The sequence below is a fragment of the Oncorhynchus masou genome, chromosome 1 (genome assembly GCF_036934945.1).
Source record: "Oncorhynchus masou masou isolate Uvic2021 chromosome 1, UVic_Omas_1.1, whole genome shotgun sequence".
Taxonomy (NCBI): Eukaryota; Metazoa; Chordata; class Actinopteri; order Salmoniformes; family Salmonidae; genus Oncorhynchus; species Oncorhynchus masou.
Window position 1 is genome coordinate 19,666,528 of NC_088212.1, and position 13,229 is coordinate 19,679,756.

General features: G+C 44.1%; 1 protein-coding gene across 2 annotated transcripts in view; it reads right to left on the reverse strand.

The window, feature by feature from the left end:
• Positions 1-1,062: 1,062 nt before the first annotated feature.
• Positions 1,063-13,229, reverse strand: part of cep78 (centrosomal protein 78) — a 34,001-nt gene continuing 21,834 nt past the window's right edge. Inside the window, exons 8-16 of one of the 2 annotated variants that reach the window (XM_064956609.1) lie at positions 12,995-13,059; positions 12,749-12,854; positions 11,950-12,058; positions 11,734-11,776; positions 11,467-11,601; positions 11,177-11,254; positions 2,663-2,832; positions 2,281-2,416; positions 1,063-2,099 (exon numbers count right to left, since the gene is read on the reverse strand). In XM_064956609.1, coding sequence (XP_064812681.1) covers positions 1,560-2,099; positions 2,281-2,416; positions 2,663-2,832; positions 11,177-11,254; positions 11,467-11,601; positions 11,734-11,776; positions 11,950-12,058; positions 12,749-12,854; positions 12,995-13,059 — 1,382 coding nt within the window. In that variant the 3' untranslated portion in view covers positions 1,063-1,559. The remainder of the gene's footprint in view (positions 2,100-2,280; positions 2,417-2,662; positions 2,833-11,176; positions 11,255-11,466; positions 11,602-11,733; positions 11,777-11,949; positions 12,059-12,748; positions 12,855-12,994; positions 13,060-13,229) is intronic. The other variant, XM_064956692.1, reaches the window with a different exon arrangement.

Genomic DNA, 13,229 nt, shown 5'->3' on the forward strand with positions numbered 1-13,229 from the left:
CACACTCTCAACTCCATACTCCTGGTGCGGTATGGACTGAAGCTGGCTGGTGATACCTGTTACCAGCATAAACTACCAATTGAAGTTCTGCAGCAGTTTGGCACCACAGCAGCGTACAGCTTTAAGGCCACTCCATCCTCTTCTGCTGGTTCCAGCTCTGTGACAATGCAGTTGGACAGTGAAGATGAAGATGATTTCCTTGCCAATCTAGGATTCATCATATTTACAGTACGTATGCATGGAGCGGACTTTCTGGAACTGGTGGAGACACACAGCTGATGGTGGCAGTGTGTACTGCAGTGTCAACGAGAACAGTGGCAATATCTGGAGGAATCCATTGAGCAGCTAGCCACCCAAGCAGCACAACAACCTGGAGAGAGATGCCTAGCACACCCATCATTATTTGAGTTAAGTTGCTTGTTCAATAAGATAGTATATATATATACACACCTTGTTATTAGCTTGAACCTATAATTGTTGATCAGTTAGGTAGCATGTTAACTACCAATACACTGCATTAAACTATAAATTGTTCAGCATGTGTAGGTTTACTAGTTTAAAAATAAAATGTAATTGTTCAATAATGTGTAATTGTTCAATAATTCAATGTGTTGTGTTTAAAAATATGTTGTGTTTATATTACTTTTACAAATAAAATATGATAAATCTAAACTAACAAATGTCAAATCATATTTTTCACCTAGATGGCCAGTCAATTTGAGTAACGTTATTGTATATTCTACGTAATGACGCAGTTTTGCGTTATTACGTAATGGCGTCATCACACAATGACATCACAACGTCTTTTAGAAACAAATTGACCTGCCTCTAGCAACTTCCCATGAAAATTAGTTGGCAACATTGCCCACAATGCATGTAATGGCTGCAGCATTATGTTGGTAAAGAACAACTTCAGAAACTTGCAGTCAAAACTAAAATACCCTTGATCACATGATTTATGTAAAGTTCATGCAGTCTACATGTAGGCACAAGTCGGAAACATTTTATCCCCATAATGCAACACTTTGAAAGGCAGTGACCAGCAATGGCCACAGACTTGACAAAAGTGATCCTCTCGAATGAGCCCATTGTTTTTGACCCCAGGAATAGCCCTGTAGAATGACCAAGACTGATTTTTCCCATAACTTTTCCTCGTGTAAACAAACAAATACATATGGTTGAACAGTGTAAACAAAGTAGTGCCCTACAATCAATGTATATAAACTTTTTTAAACAAAGTTTATTGTAGAAAATATATACATATATTTACAAACAGTATAAAAAAGTCAGTTTTTTAAAAACAACTAAAAAGCCCAAAAAGTATTAAACTAACAAAAGGCTAAAATCACATTTAAGATTAGGCATCATTAGCACAATAACCTTTTAATAGTACTCCAATTTGGCACCAATGGCACAAGGTAAACACAGATATAACATGAAACTATTTTTTTAAACGCTCAACAAGGGGCAGTGTTGTGGGTTCAGAACCCATCATCAGACTCACCACCCATGCTCCCTAGAGAGCAGATCTGTTCCAACATCTCAAACTCTGAATAGTTTCATCTCTGAGCTCCTGACCCTACCCTGCCCTCTCCAGAAGCCTTTGACCCCAATGACCCAACAGATTCCAAACGCTCACTCATGTCACTCAGACTGGACCTTACAGAGCTGTTACTATGGAAGCTGTTGCTGTGGATGGAGCTGTAGGAGCAGTTGCTGTAATTAAAACTGTAACCATGTGAGCCTTTGCCGTTACTTTGGTGAGAGAAATTACGACCACGGGAACCTTTGCCATAGGAACCGCTACCCTGAGAGTCTTTGCTAAAGGAGCCTTTGGCATACGAGTCATTTCCATGGGAGCCGTTGCTATGGATACTGTTCTCAGTCCCTGACACCTGTCGCCCCTCCGGTTGTGAGGGCGAGGGATCCTTCTGCTGATTCTCTCCACCAGATTTCGCCACACTGGCTAACTCACGAGCAGGGACGGGGGGCACTTCCTGTGGGTCACCCTCTAACCCTAACCCTCTGAGGGTGGCTGGAGCTCCGGGGGTGAATCCGTTGGGCTGGCCCTCGGACAGAGAATTGGGGCCGTCGCCTCCCTGGAAAGACAACCCAGAGAATAAGATTGAATAGAACCCAAGCTACTGACAGATATTCACCACCGACACTCAGAATCTACACTGCTTAACACTTGAATATCTACCAAAGAAACACCATCCCTGACGACAATCTTAGTACATACATACTGTACACCACCCATACCGCACTGAGACTATTTACAGAAGGTGCCGCATCAACCTTATCTCCCGTGTCCTGGTCCCCTGCCCCAACAAGAGGCTGTCCAACACTGGAGGACAGCTGGGGTGGGCCAAAGTCGGACTGGTCAATCCCTGCCATGGAGGCCAACTGGCCCAGTCTGAGAGACATAGCAGAGCATAGGGTATGTGTTAGAATACACAGGATAAACACTGGAGAAGCAAGATAATCATTACACAACAAGTAACGTCCCCTCACATCTAAATCCCGCAGCCTAGAAGTAAGTCTCAATATTTGTCCCATTGAGGTGAAACTCCACACTTTCAAAGAAAAACTGTCCATTTCTTTCTTTACCGAGGAACTTTGTTAACCTACCAATATATATTTTGCCAGTCACAAGGCTTACCCAGCATCCTTGAGCAGGTCCAGGAAGGCGTGGAACTTGCCGAAGGAGCTCTCGATGCTGTCCAGAACCGCATCGTCCTCCAGAACACTGGAGGGGCCAGTAGCAGGAGCATGCAGTGCCTCCGACAGGGAGAAGTTGATACTGCGCAGCCGAGCGTTCTCCAACTCATACTGAACAGACAGAGCAGTTGATCGACAATTAAAAAACACACACGATAAGAATAATAAAGGGGCATAGGTTACATACAGTACCAGTCAAAAGTTGGGACACACCTACTCATTCAAGGGTTTCTTTATTTTTTATATTTTCTACATTGTAAAATAATAGTGAAGACATCACAACTATGAAATAACATATGCAATCATGTAGTAACCAAGGCAAAGTAACCACCCTTTGCCTTGATGACAGCTTTGCACTCTTGGCATTCTCTCAACCAGCTTCATGAGGAATGCTGTTCCAACAGTCTTGAAGGAGTTCCCAAATACACTACTGTTCAAAAGTTTGGGGCCGCTTAGGAATCCATGAAAACATACATGAAATGAGTTGCAAAATTAATAGGAAATATAGTCAAGACGTTGACAAGATTATAAATAATTATTTTTTATTGAAATAATAGTGTCCCTCAAACTTTGCTTTCGTCAAAGAATCCTCCATTTGACTGACTGTTTCTTCCCTAAATAGTTACTGCTTAGTTTGGAGCTGTGCTTTGGGTCATTGTCCTGTTGTAGGAGGAAATTGGCTCCAATTAAGCACCGTCCACAGGGTATGGCATGGTGTTGCAAAATGGAGTGATGATCTTGTAGAAGGAAGGATATTTTATCCTGTACAAATCTCCCACTTTACCATCAGCAAAGCACCCCCAGACCATCACATTGCCTCCACCATGCTTGACATGGCATCAAGCACTCCATCTTTTAATTTTTTCTGCGTCTCACGAATGTTCTTCGTAATCCGAACACCTCAAACTTAGATTTGTCCGTCCAGTGTCTGTGTTCTTTTGCCAATCTTAATCTTTCCTTTTTATTGGGCAGTCTGAGATATGGCTTTTTTTTTTTAAACTCTGCCTAGAAGGTCAGCATCCCGGAGTCGCCTCTTCACTGTTGATGTTGAGACTGGTGTTTTGTGGGTACTATTTAATATTTAGCTGCCAGTTGGGGAATTGTGAAATGTCCGTTTCTCAAACTAGACACTCTAATGTACTTGTCCTCTTGCTCAGTTGTGCACCGGGGCCTCCCACTCCTCTTTCTATTCTGGTTATAGCCAGTTTGTGCTGTTTTGTGAAGGGAGTAGTACACAGCGTTGTATGAGATCTTTAGTTTCTTGGCAATTTCTCGCATGGAATAGCCTTCGTTTCTCAGAACAAGAATAGACTGACGAGTTTCAGAAAAAAGTTATTTGTTTCTGGTCATTTTGAGCCTGTAAACGAACCCACAAATGCAGATGCTCCAGATTCTCAACTAGTCTAAAGAAGGCCAGTTTTATTGCTTCTGTAATCAGACAACAGTTTTCAGCTGTGCTAACATAATTGCAAAAGGGTTTTCTAATAGCCTTTTAAAATTATAAACTTGGATTAACTAACACAACGTGCCATTGGAACACAGGAGTGATGGTTGCTGATAATGGGCCTCTGAAGAGCCTTTGTAGATATTCCATAAAATATTTTAAAAATCTGCCGTTTCCAGCAACAAGGGTCATTTAGAACATTAACAATGTCTACACTGTATTTTGGATCAATTTGATGTTATTTTACTGGACAAAAAAAAAAAGCTTTTCTTTTAAAACAATGACATTTCTAAGTGACCCCAAACTTTAGAACGTTAGTGTATGCTGATCACTTGTTGGCTGCTTTTCCTTCACTCTGCAGTCCAACTCATCCAAAACCATCTCAATTGGGTTGAGGTTGGGTGATTGTGGAGGCCAGGTCATCTGATGCAGCACTCTATCACCCTCCTTTTTGGTCAAATAGCCCTTACACAGCCTGGAGGTGTGATTTGGGTCATTGTCTTGTTGAAAAACAAATGATAGTCCACTAAATCGCTAACCAGATGGGATGGCGTATCGCTGAAAAATGCTGCGGTAGCCATGGTGGTTAAGTATGCCTTGAAATCTAAAGATATTCCCGACAGTGTCACCAGCAAAGCACCCCTACATCATCACACCTCCTCCTCCATGCTTCACTGTGGGAACCAGACATACAAAGGTCATCCCGTTCACATACTCTGCATCTCAAAGAAACGGCAGTTGGAACCAAAAATATCAAATTTGGACTCAGACCAAAAGGACAGATTTCTACCAGTCTAATGTCCATTGCTCGTGTTTCTTGGCCCAAGCAAGTCTCTTCTTCATATTGGTGTCCTTTAGTAGTGGTTTCTTTATAGCAATTCGACCTTGAAGGTCTGATTAACTCAGTCTCCTCTGAACAGATGGATCAGTTATTTATTTGGGCTGCAATTTCTGAAGCTGGTAACTAATGAACTTATCCTTTGCAGCAGAGGTAACTCTGGGTCTTCCTTTCCTGTGGCGGTCCTCATTAGAGCCAGTTTCAACATAGCGCTTGGTTTTTGCATTACATTTACATTTAAGTCATTTAGCAGACGCTCTTATCCAGAGCGACTTACAAATTGGTGAATTCACCTTCTGACATCGCAACTGCACTTGAAGAAACGTTCAGTTCTTAAAATGTTCCGCAATGACTGACCTTCATGTCTGAAAGTAATGATGGACTGTAGTTCCTCTTGTCTTATTTGAGCTGCTCTTGCCATAAATCACTAAAGCTGGAGACTATTCCTTACCTCACTAACTTTAAGCACCAGCTGTCAGAGCAGCTCACTGCGCCTGTACATAGCTCATCTGTAAATAGCCCATCCAATCTACCTCATCCCCATACTGTATTTATTTTTTCATCTTGCTCCTTTGCACCCCAGTATATCTACTTGCACAGTCATCTTCTGCACATTCTACCATTCCAGTGTTTAATTGCTATACTGTAATTACTTTGCCACCATGGTCTATTTATTGCCTTACCTCTCTTATCAAGATGGCGTAGCAGTAAGACGTGTCGTGTCCCTTGTCCCGTGTATATTTCGTCTTTACATATTTTTTCTTCGCATATCTTTTAAAACATTTCGCTAAACCTCAGCTTCCAAATACTCTCCTTCAATCCGCCTCACCCAATGTAGCTATTTTTCTTTTTTTCCTAAAGTATTTAGTATTTATATTTACTTCGGAACCGGAACCCCTCAACTGAAGCTAGCCAGCTAACTACCAGCTATGCTAGCGGTCTTCAGCTAACCGGTCATCAGCTAACCTTTAGCACGAAAAGCTCACGCGACTCTAACCAGAGCATAACGGACCTATTTTTTTTTTTTACCCCCGGATTCCCGCCGCAAACGGAACATCTGGATCTTCACAACTAGTTATTTAGCTAAACCGCAACCCCGGACGATTACTGCTGGCTAGCGCTTCCACCCACTTAGCCTGAAGCTAGCCCCGCCAGTGCACCTGTGCTACCTCCGTAGGATACTCCTGGGCTACAATACCTACCACCGTAGCATACTCCTGGGCTACAATTACCCGGACCCACGACCGGTCTATCGATGTCACCGCATGAAGAGGAATAAACAGACTCACCCCATCGCGACGTCCCCCAAAGGCTAACTCTCTAGCCCTTGCTATCCCCTGGCTTGCTATTTCGGCCTGCTAACTGCTACCTTGTTTAGCCCCGGCCTACTAACTGTTAGCTTGTTAGCACAGGCCTGCTAACCGTCTGAATCGCCTCGTCCCAAACACTCACTGGACCCATATTTACTCTCTTATCTCTTTCCGATTTTTAATTTGTTTATACCTTCCGGTAACCTGCCTCACCCAATGTGATACGGAATCGCTATTATTGTTAATTTTTAGAACACACTCAAGAACCTCCAGAAGCTAACTAGCTAACTAGCTACAAGCTATTTAGTCATTGTTAGTTTTTTTAACCTGGATAACACTCACTAATCCAGCTTCCCTGGACACTGATCACCTGGCTACATAGCTGATGCACGCTGGACTGTCCATTAATCACGGTACCTCATTCTGCTTGTCTATGTTTTATCTGTCGGCCCCGTTGCCTAGTCAACGCCATTTTACCTGCTGTTGTTGTGCTAGCTGATTAGCTGTTGTCTCACCTACTGTTTAAGCTAGCTTTCCCAATTCAACACCTGTGATTACTGTATGCCTCGCTGTATGTCTCTCTCAAATGTCAATATGCCTTGTATACTGTTGTTCAGGTTAGTTATCATTGTTTTAGTTCACAATGGAGCGCCTAGTTCCACTCTTCATACCCCTGATACCTCCTTTGTCCCACCTCCCACACATGCGGTGACCTCACCCATTACAACTAGCATGTCCAGAGATACAACCTCTCTCATCATCACCCAGTGCCTGGGCTTACCTCCGCTGTACCCGCACCCCACCATACCCCTGTCTGCGCATTATGCCCTGAATATATTCTACCATGCCCAGAAACCTGCTCCTCTTATTCTCTGTCCCCAATGCTCTAGGCGACCAGTTTTGATAGCCTTTAGCCGCACCCTCATACTACTCCTTCTCTGTTCCGCGGGTGATGTGGAGGTAAACCCAGGCCCTGCATGTCCCCAGGCACCCTCATTTGTTGACTTCTGTGATCGAAAAAGCCTTGGTTTCATGCATGTCAACATCAGAAGCCTCCTCCCTAAGTTTGTTTTACTCACCGCTTTAGCACACTCTGCTAACCCTGATGTCCTTGCCGTGTCTGAGTCCTGGCTCAGGAAGGCCACCAAAAATTCTGAGATTTCCATACCCAACTATAACATCTTCCGTCAAGATAGAACTGCCAAAGGGGGAGGAGTTGCAGTCTACTGCAGAGATAGCCTGCAAAGTAATGTCATACTTTCCAGGTCCATACCCAAACAGTTCGAACTACTAATTCTGAAAATTACTCTCTCCAGAAATAAGTTGCTCACTGTTGCCGCCTGGACACCATTTATGAATTGATTGCCCCCCATCTAGCTTCAGAGTTTGTTCTGTTAGGTGACCTAAACTGGGATATGCTTAACACCCCGGCAGTCCTACAATCTAAGCTAGATGCCCTCAATCTCACACAAATCATCAAGGAACCCACCAGGTACAACCCTAACTCTGTAAGCAAGGGCACCCTCAGACGTCATCCTGACCAACTGGCCCTCCAAATACACCTCCGCTGTCTTCAATCAGGATCTCAGCGACCACTGCCTCATTGCCTGTATCCGCTACGGAGCCGCAGTCAAACGACCACCCCTCATCACTGTCAAACGCTCCCTAAAACACTTCTGTGAGCAGGCCTTTCTAATCGACCTGGCCCGGGTACCCTGGAAGGACATTGACCTCATCCCGTCAGTTGAGGATGCCTGGTCATTCTTTAAGAGTAACTTCCTCACCATTTTAGATAAGCATGCTCCGTTCAAAAAATGCAGAACTAAGAACAGATATAGCCCTTGGTTCACTCCAGACCTGACTGCCCTCGACCAGCACAAAAACATCCTGTGGCGGACTGCAATAGCATCGAACAGTCCCCGCGATATGCAACTGTTCAGGGAAGTCCGGAACCAATACACGCAGTCAGTCAGGAAAGCTAAGGCCAGCTTCTTCAGGCAGAAGTTTGCATCCTGTAGCTCCAACTCCAAAAAGTTCTGGGACACTGTGAAGTCCATGGAGAACAAGAGCACCTCCTCCCAGCTGCCCACTGCACTGAGGCTAGGGAACACGGTCACCACCGACAAATCCATGATTATTGAAAACTTCAACAAGCATTTCTCAACGGCTGGCCATGCCTTCCGCCTGGCTACTCCAACCTCGACCAACAGCTCCGGCCCCCCGCAGCTCCTCGCCCAAGCCTCTCCAGGTTCTCCTTTACCCAAATCCAGATAGCAGATGTTCTGAAAGAGCTGCAAAACCTGGACCCGTATAAATCAGCTGGGCTTGACAATCTGGACCCTCTATTTCTGAAACTATCCGCCGCCATTGTCGCAACCCCTATTACCAGCCTGTTCAACCTCTCTTTCATATCGTCTGAGATCCCCAAGGATTGGAAAGCTGCCGCAGTCATCCCCCTCTTCAAAGGGGGAGACACCCTGGACCCAAACTGTTACAGACCTAAATCCATTCTGCCTTGCCTATCTAAGGTCTTCGAAAGCCAAGTCAACAAACAGGTCACTGACCATCTCGAATCCCACCGTACCTTCTCCGCTATGCAATCTGGTTTCCGAGCCGGTCACGGGTGCACCTCAGCCACACTCAAGGTACTAAACGACATCATAACCGCCATCGATAAAAGACAGTACTGTGCAGCCGTCTTCATCGACCTTGCCAAGGCTTTCGACTCTGTCAATCACCATATTCTTATCGGCAGACTCAGTAGCCTTGGTTTTTCGGATGACTGCCTTGCCTGGTTCACCAATTACTTTGCAGACAGAGTTCAGTGTGTCAAATCGGAGGGCATGCTGTCCGGTCCTCTGGCAGTCTCTATGGGGGTGCCACAGGGTTCAATTCTCGGGCCGACTCTTTTCTCTGTATATATCAATGATGTTGCTCTTGCTGCGGGCGATTCCCTGATCCACCTCTACGCAGACGACACCATTCTATATACTTTCGGCCCGTCATTGGACACTGTGCTATCTAACCTCCAAACGAGCTTCAATGCCATACAACACTCCTTCCGTGGCCTCCAACTGCTCTTAAACGCTAGTAAAACCAAATGCATGCTTTTCAACCGATCGCTGCCTGCACCCGCTTGCCCGACTAGCATCATCACACTGGATGGTTCCGACCTTGAATATGTGGACACCTATAAGTACCTAGGTGTCTGGCTAGACTGCAAACTCTCCTTCCAGACCCATATCAAACATCTCCAATCGAAAATCAAATCAAGAGTCGGCTTTCTATTCCGTAACAAAGCCTCCTTCACTCACGCTGCCAAGCTTACCCTAGTAAAACTGACTATCCTACCGATCCTCGACTTCGGCGATGTCATCTACAAAATTGCTTCCAACACTCTTCTCAGCAAACTGGATGCAGTTTATCACAGTGCCATCCGTTTTGTCACTAAAGCACCTTATACTACCCACCACTGCGACTTGCATGCTCTAGTCGGCTGGCCCTCACTACATATTCGTCGCAAGACCCACTGGCTCCAGGTCGTCTACAAGGCCATGCTAGGTAAAGCTCCGCCTTATCTCAGTTCACTGGTCACGATGGCAACACCCATCCGTAGCACGCGCTCCAGCAGGTGTATCTCACTGATCATCCCTAAAGCCAACACCTCATTCGGCCACCTTTCGTTCCAGTACTCTGCTGCCTGTGACTGGAACGAATTGCAAAAATCGCTGAAGTTGGAGACCTTTATCTCCCTCACCAACTTCAAACATCAGCTATCTGAGCAGCTAACCGATCGCTGCAGCTGTACATAATCTATTGGTAAATAGCCCACCCATTTTCACCTACCTCATCCCCACAGTTTTTATTTATTTACTTTTCTGCTCTTTTGCACACCAATATCTCTACCTGTACATGATCATTTATCAATCCAGTGTTAATCTGCAATATTGTAATTATTCGCCTACCTCCTCATGCCTTTTGCACACATTGTATATAGACTCCCCCCTTTTTTTTCTACTGTGTTATTGACTTGTTAATTGTTTACTCCATGTGTAACTCTGTGTTGTCTGTTCACACTGCTATGCTTTATCTTGGCCAGGTCGCAGTTGTAAATGAGAACTTGTTCTCAACTAGCCTACCTGGTTAAATAAAGGTGAAAAATTAAATAAAATTATCCTACCTCATTTGCACATGTTGTATATAGATTTTTCTACTGTATTATTGATTGTATGTTTGTTTATTCCATGTGTAACTCTGTGTTGTTGTATGTGTCGAACTGCTTTGCTTTATCTTCGCAGTTGCAAATGAGAACTTGTTCTCAACTAGCCTACCTGGTTAAATAAAATGTGAAAAAAATAAAGACTTGGTCTTTTACCAAATAGGGCTATCTTCTGTAAACCACCCCTACCTTGTCACAACACAACTGATTGGCTCAAACGCATTAAGGAAAGAAATTCGACAAATGTACTTTTAACAAGGCACACCTGTTAATTGAAATGCATTCCAGGTGCCAACCTCATAAAGCTGGTTGAGAGAATGTCAAGAGTGTGCAAAGCTGTCATCAAGGCAAAGGGTGGCTACTTTGAAGAATCTCAAATATAAAATACATTTTGAATTGTTTAACAATTTTGTATTTACTACATGATTCCATATGTTATTTCATAGATTGGATGTATTCACTATTATTCTACAATGTATAAAATAGTACAAATATAGAAAAGTCCTTGAATGAGTAGTGTCCAAACCTTTGACTGGTACTGTACATGTATGCAAGTCATACCATCTTCTCACAAAAATGGTAGAATATTGTATACTCTGCATTTTCGTCTTACTAGTACAAAAGGTTGTGATGACAGTCCGTACCTCCATGAGACGAGTGTCTGCCTTCACTCTGGCCCTCCTTTCCTCTGCTAGTCTGAGCCGACACTCCTCCAGCTCCACCTGTAGGAAAAACAGGAGAACTGCACTACATCACTGTCAAATCAAAACACCCGTGTCGGTATGTCCGCCTGCCCGTCAGTCAGTGGGAGAGCAAACATGCCTGGTGTTTGTGGGGCTTGTCAATCAGGATGCACCTCAGTTTGAAGTAATCCATTTTCAAAATGCTCCACTAAGTACAGTATGTGCACTGTCTGCTACCATATGGGCTTTACCTGTACACGTCTGTACTGTCTGACAGTGATCCTCTCATGAAGACTAAGTGGTGACAGACTTTTTGTCTCAACCGCTTCCTCCTCTCCCTCCTCCTCTGACTCAGTCTCCATTGTCACCTTGACAGTGGCAGCCCCCTGAAGAAGACCATATTTTAGACATCAACAGAACATATGACCACAACACAGGTCAGGCACATAGGGATTACATGTGGCCAGAAAGTGTCAGAATTAGTCTCTAACTGTATGTTAGATAAATGGATTGCTTACCTCAAAGCTCTGCTCTGCCACTGTATTACCTGGAGGAAGTCCTCTGTCAAGATAGGAGGACATGAAAGGACATGAAAAGAAGAGGATATTCAACCACTCATGGAGGACAATGGAAGTTGATTTTAGTCTTTATTATTGAAATTAAGATAAATAAAGGCGTTTCATCTTGTAGGAGGAAGATTCCTGTAGTCATTCTTCATCGACGACTGCCCTTACCTCTGTCGTCCAGCACGTTCTGCAGTGCGCCATGGGATATACCTGCTGGAGCAGGGGTGTGGCTGCTGGGCAACAACTGGACTCCGCCTACCGGCCAACCTGCGAGGACCTGGGGCAGAACCATATATGGTCAACACCAGCAGGAAATGATATGAGGTCGGCAGTTGAAAATAATGTGATTATTAATAGAACATCACAGGGTTCATTCGTATGGTAACTACATAGGGAAGTTTCATCTCAACACAACGTCACACACGTCAAGCAAAGCATTACGTACACTGGTAGCAAGCAAAGAGAGAGGATGCCGGAGCGAACTAACTATAAATAAGTGAATTGTTTAATTCCACAGTTAGTCAGAGTTAGTTACATGTATTTACTGTTGGTTAATTACCGCTATTAGACTTTTAGATACCGGGCAACCGTAATGCTACTTCCTAGCTCCAGAAAGGATGTGGTGGCTGTAGTTACATTTACCAATTTAAAACATATCCACTGTTAGTGTATAGTACCACAGGGTGACTGTGTTTGGAGGCTTAGTATTGAGAGGCTGATGGCTAAGGGAGAGTTAACAGTGACCTGGATTGTGTTCATTATGGAATGCAACCGGAAACAAAATAAATGCTTCCTATTGGACAAGTCTAGGTGGGCCCTCTATAATTCAGTCCATTGTTTTCCGTTTGGAGCCTATAATGAACACAACTGTGTGCACATCTCTGCATCACTGGGGGGGGCAAAAGTCAAAGAGGGAATGCCTTGGAAACAAATATCTACTCCCTTGAGAGTAGATTATCAAAAGTACCTATCCTAAATGTTGCTCTTCCTCTAGCTGTATTTCCCAGTATTCTTCTCTTAAGGATTGGAGGTTTCTGTGAGTCTTTGAGGGCTGGGGGCTTGATCCAGGAGTACTACAACATAAAACACGGAGCACATACTACTGAGAAACCACCATCATCAACCCCAAGACACATCTTCACACATGTATAATACAGTATGTATGTATGTTTAATTTAATAGCCAGATAGGGATACATTTTCTCCTGGCCTACCTGAGAGGATTGACCATTAGCGTTCATGAGAACTCTTTCGATCACGGACTTCATCAGGTCATTGTCTGTGCGAGGAGGAGAGGCGAGAGGAGAACCACTCGTGTTAGGCCTATAACAAACTCTCAAAGGAAAAAACTGCAAAACTAGTAGATATGATCATTCTGAGATGTCTACTTCCAAAATATACCCTTTTGACAGGTGCCATGAGTAAAACAATCCCATCCAATCAGAGCAG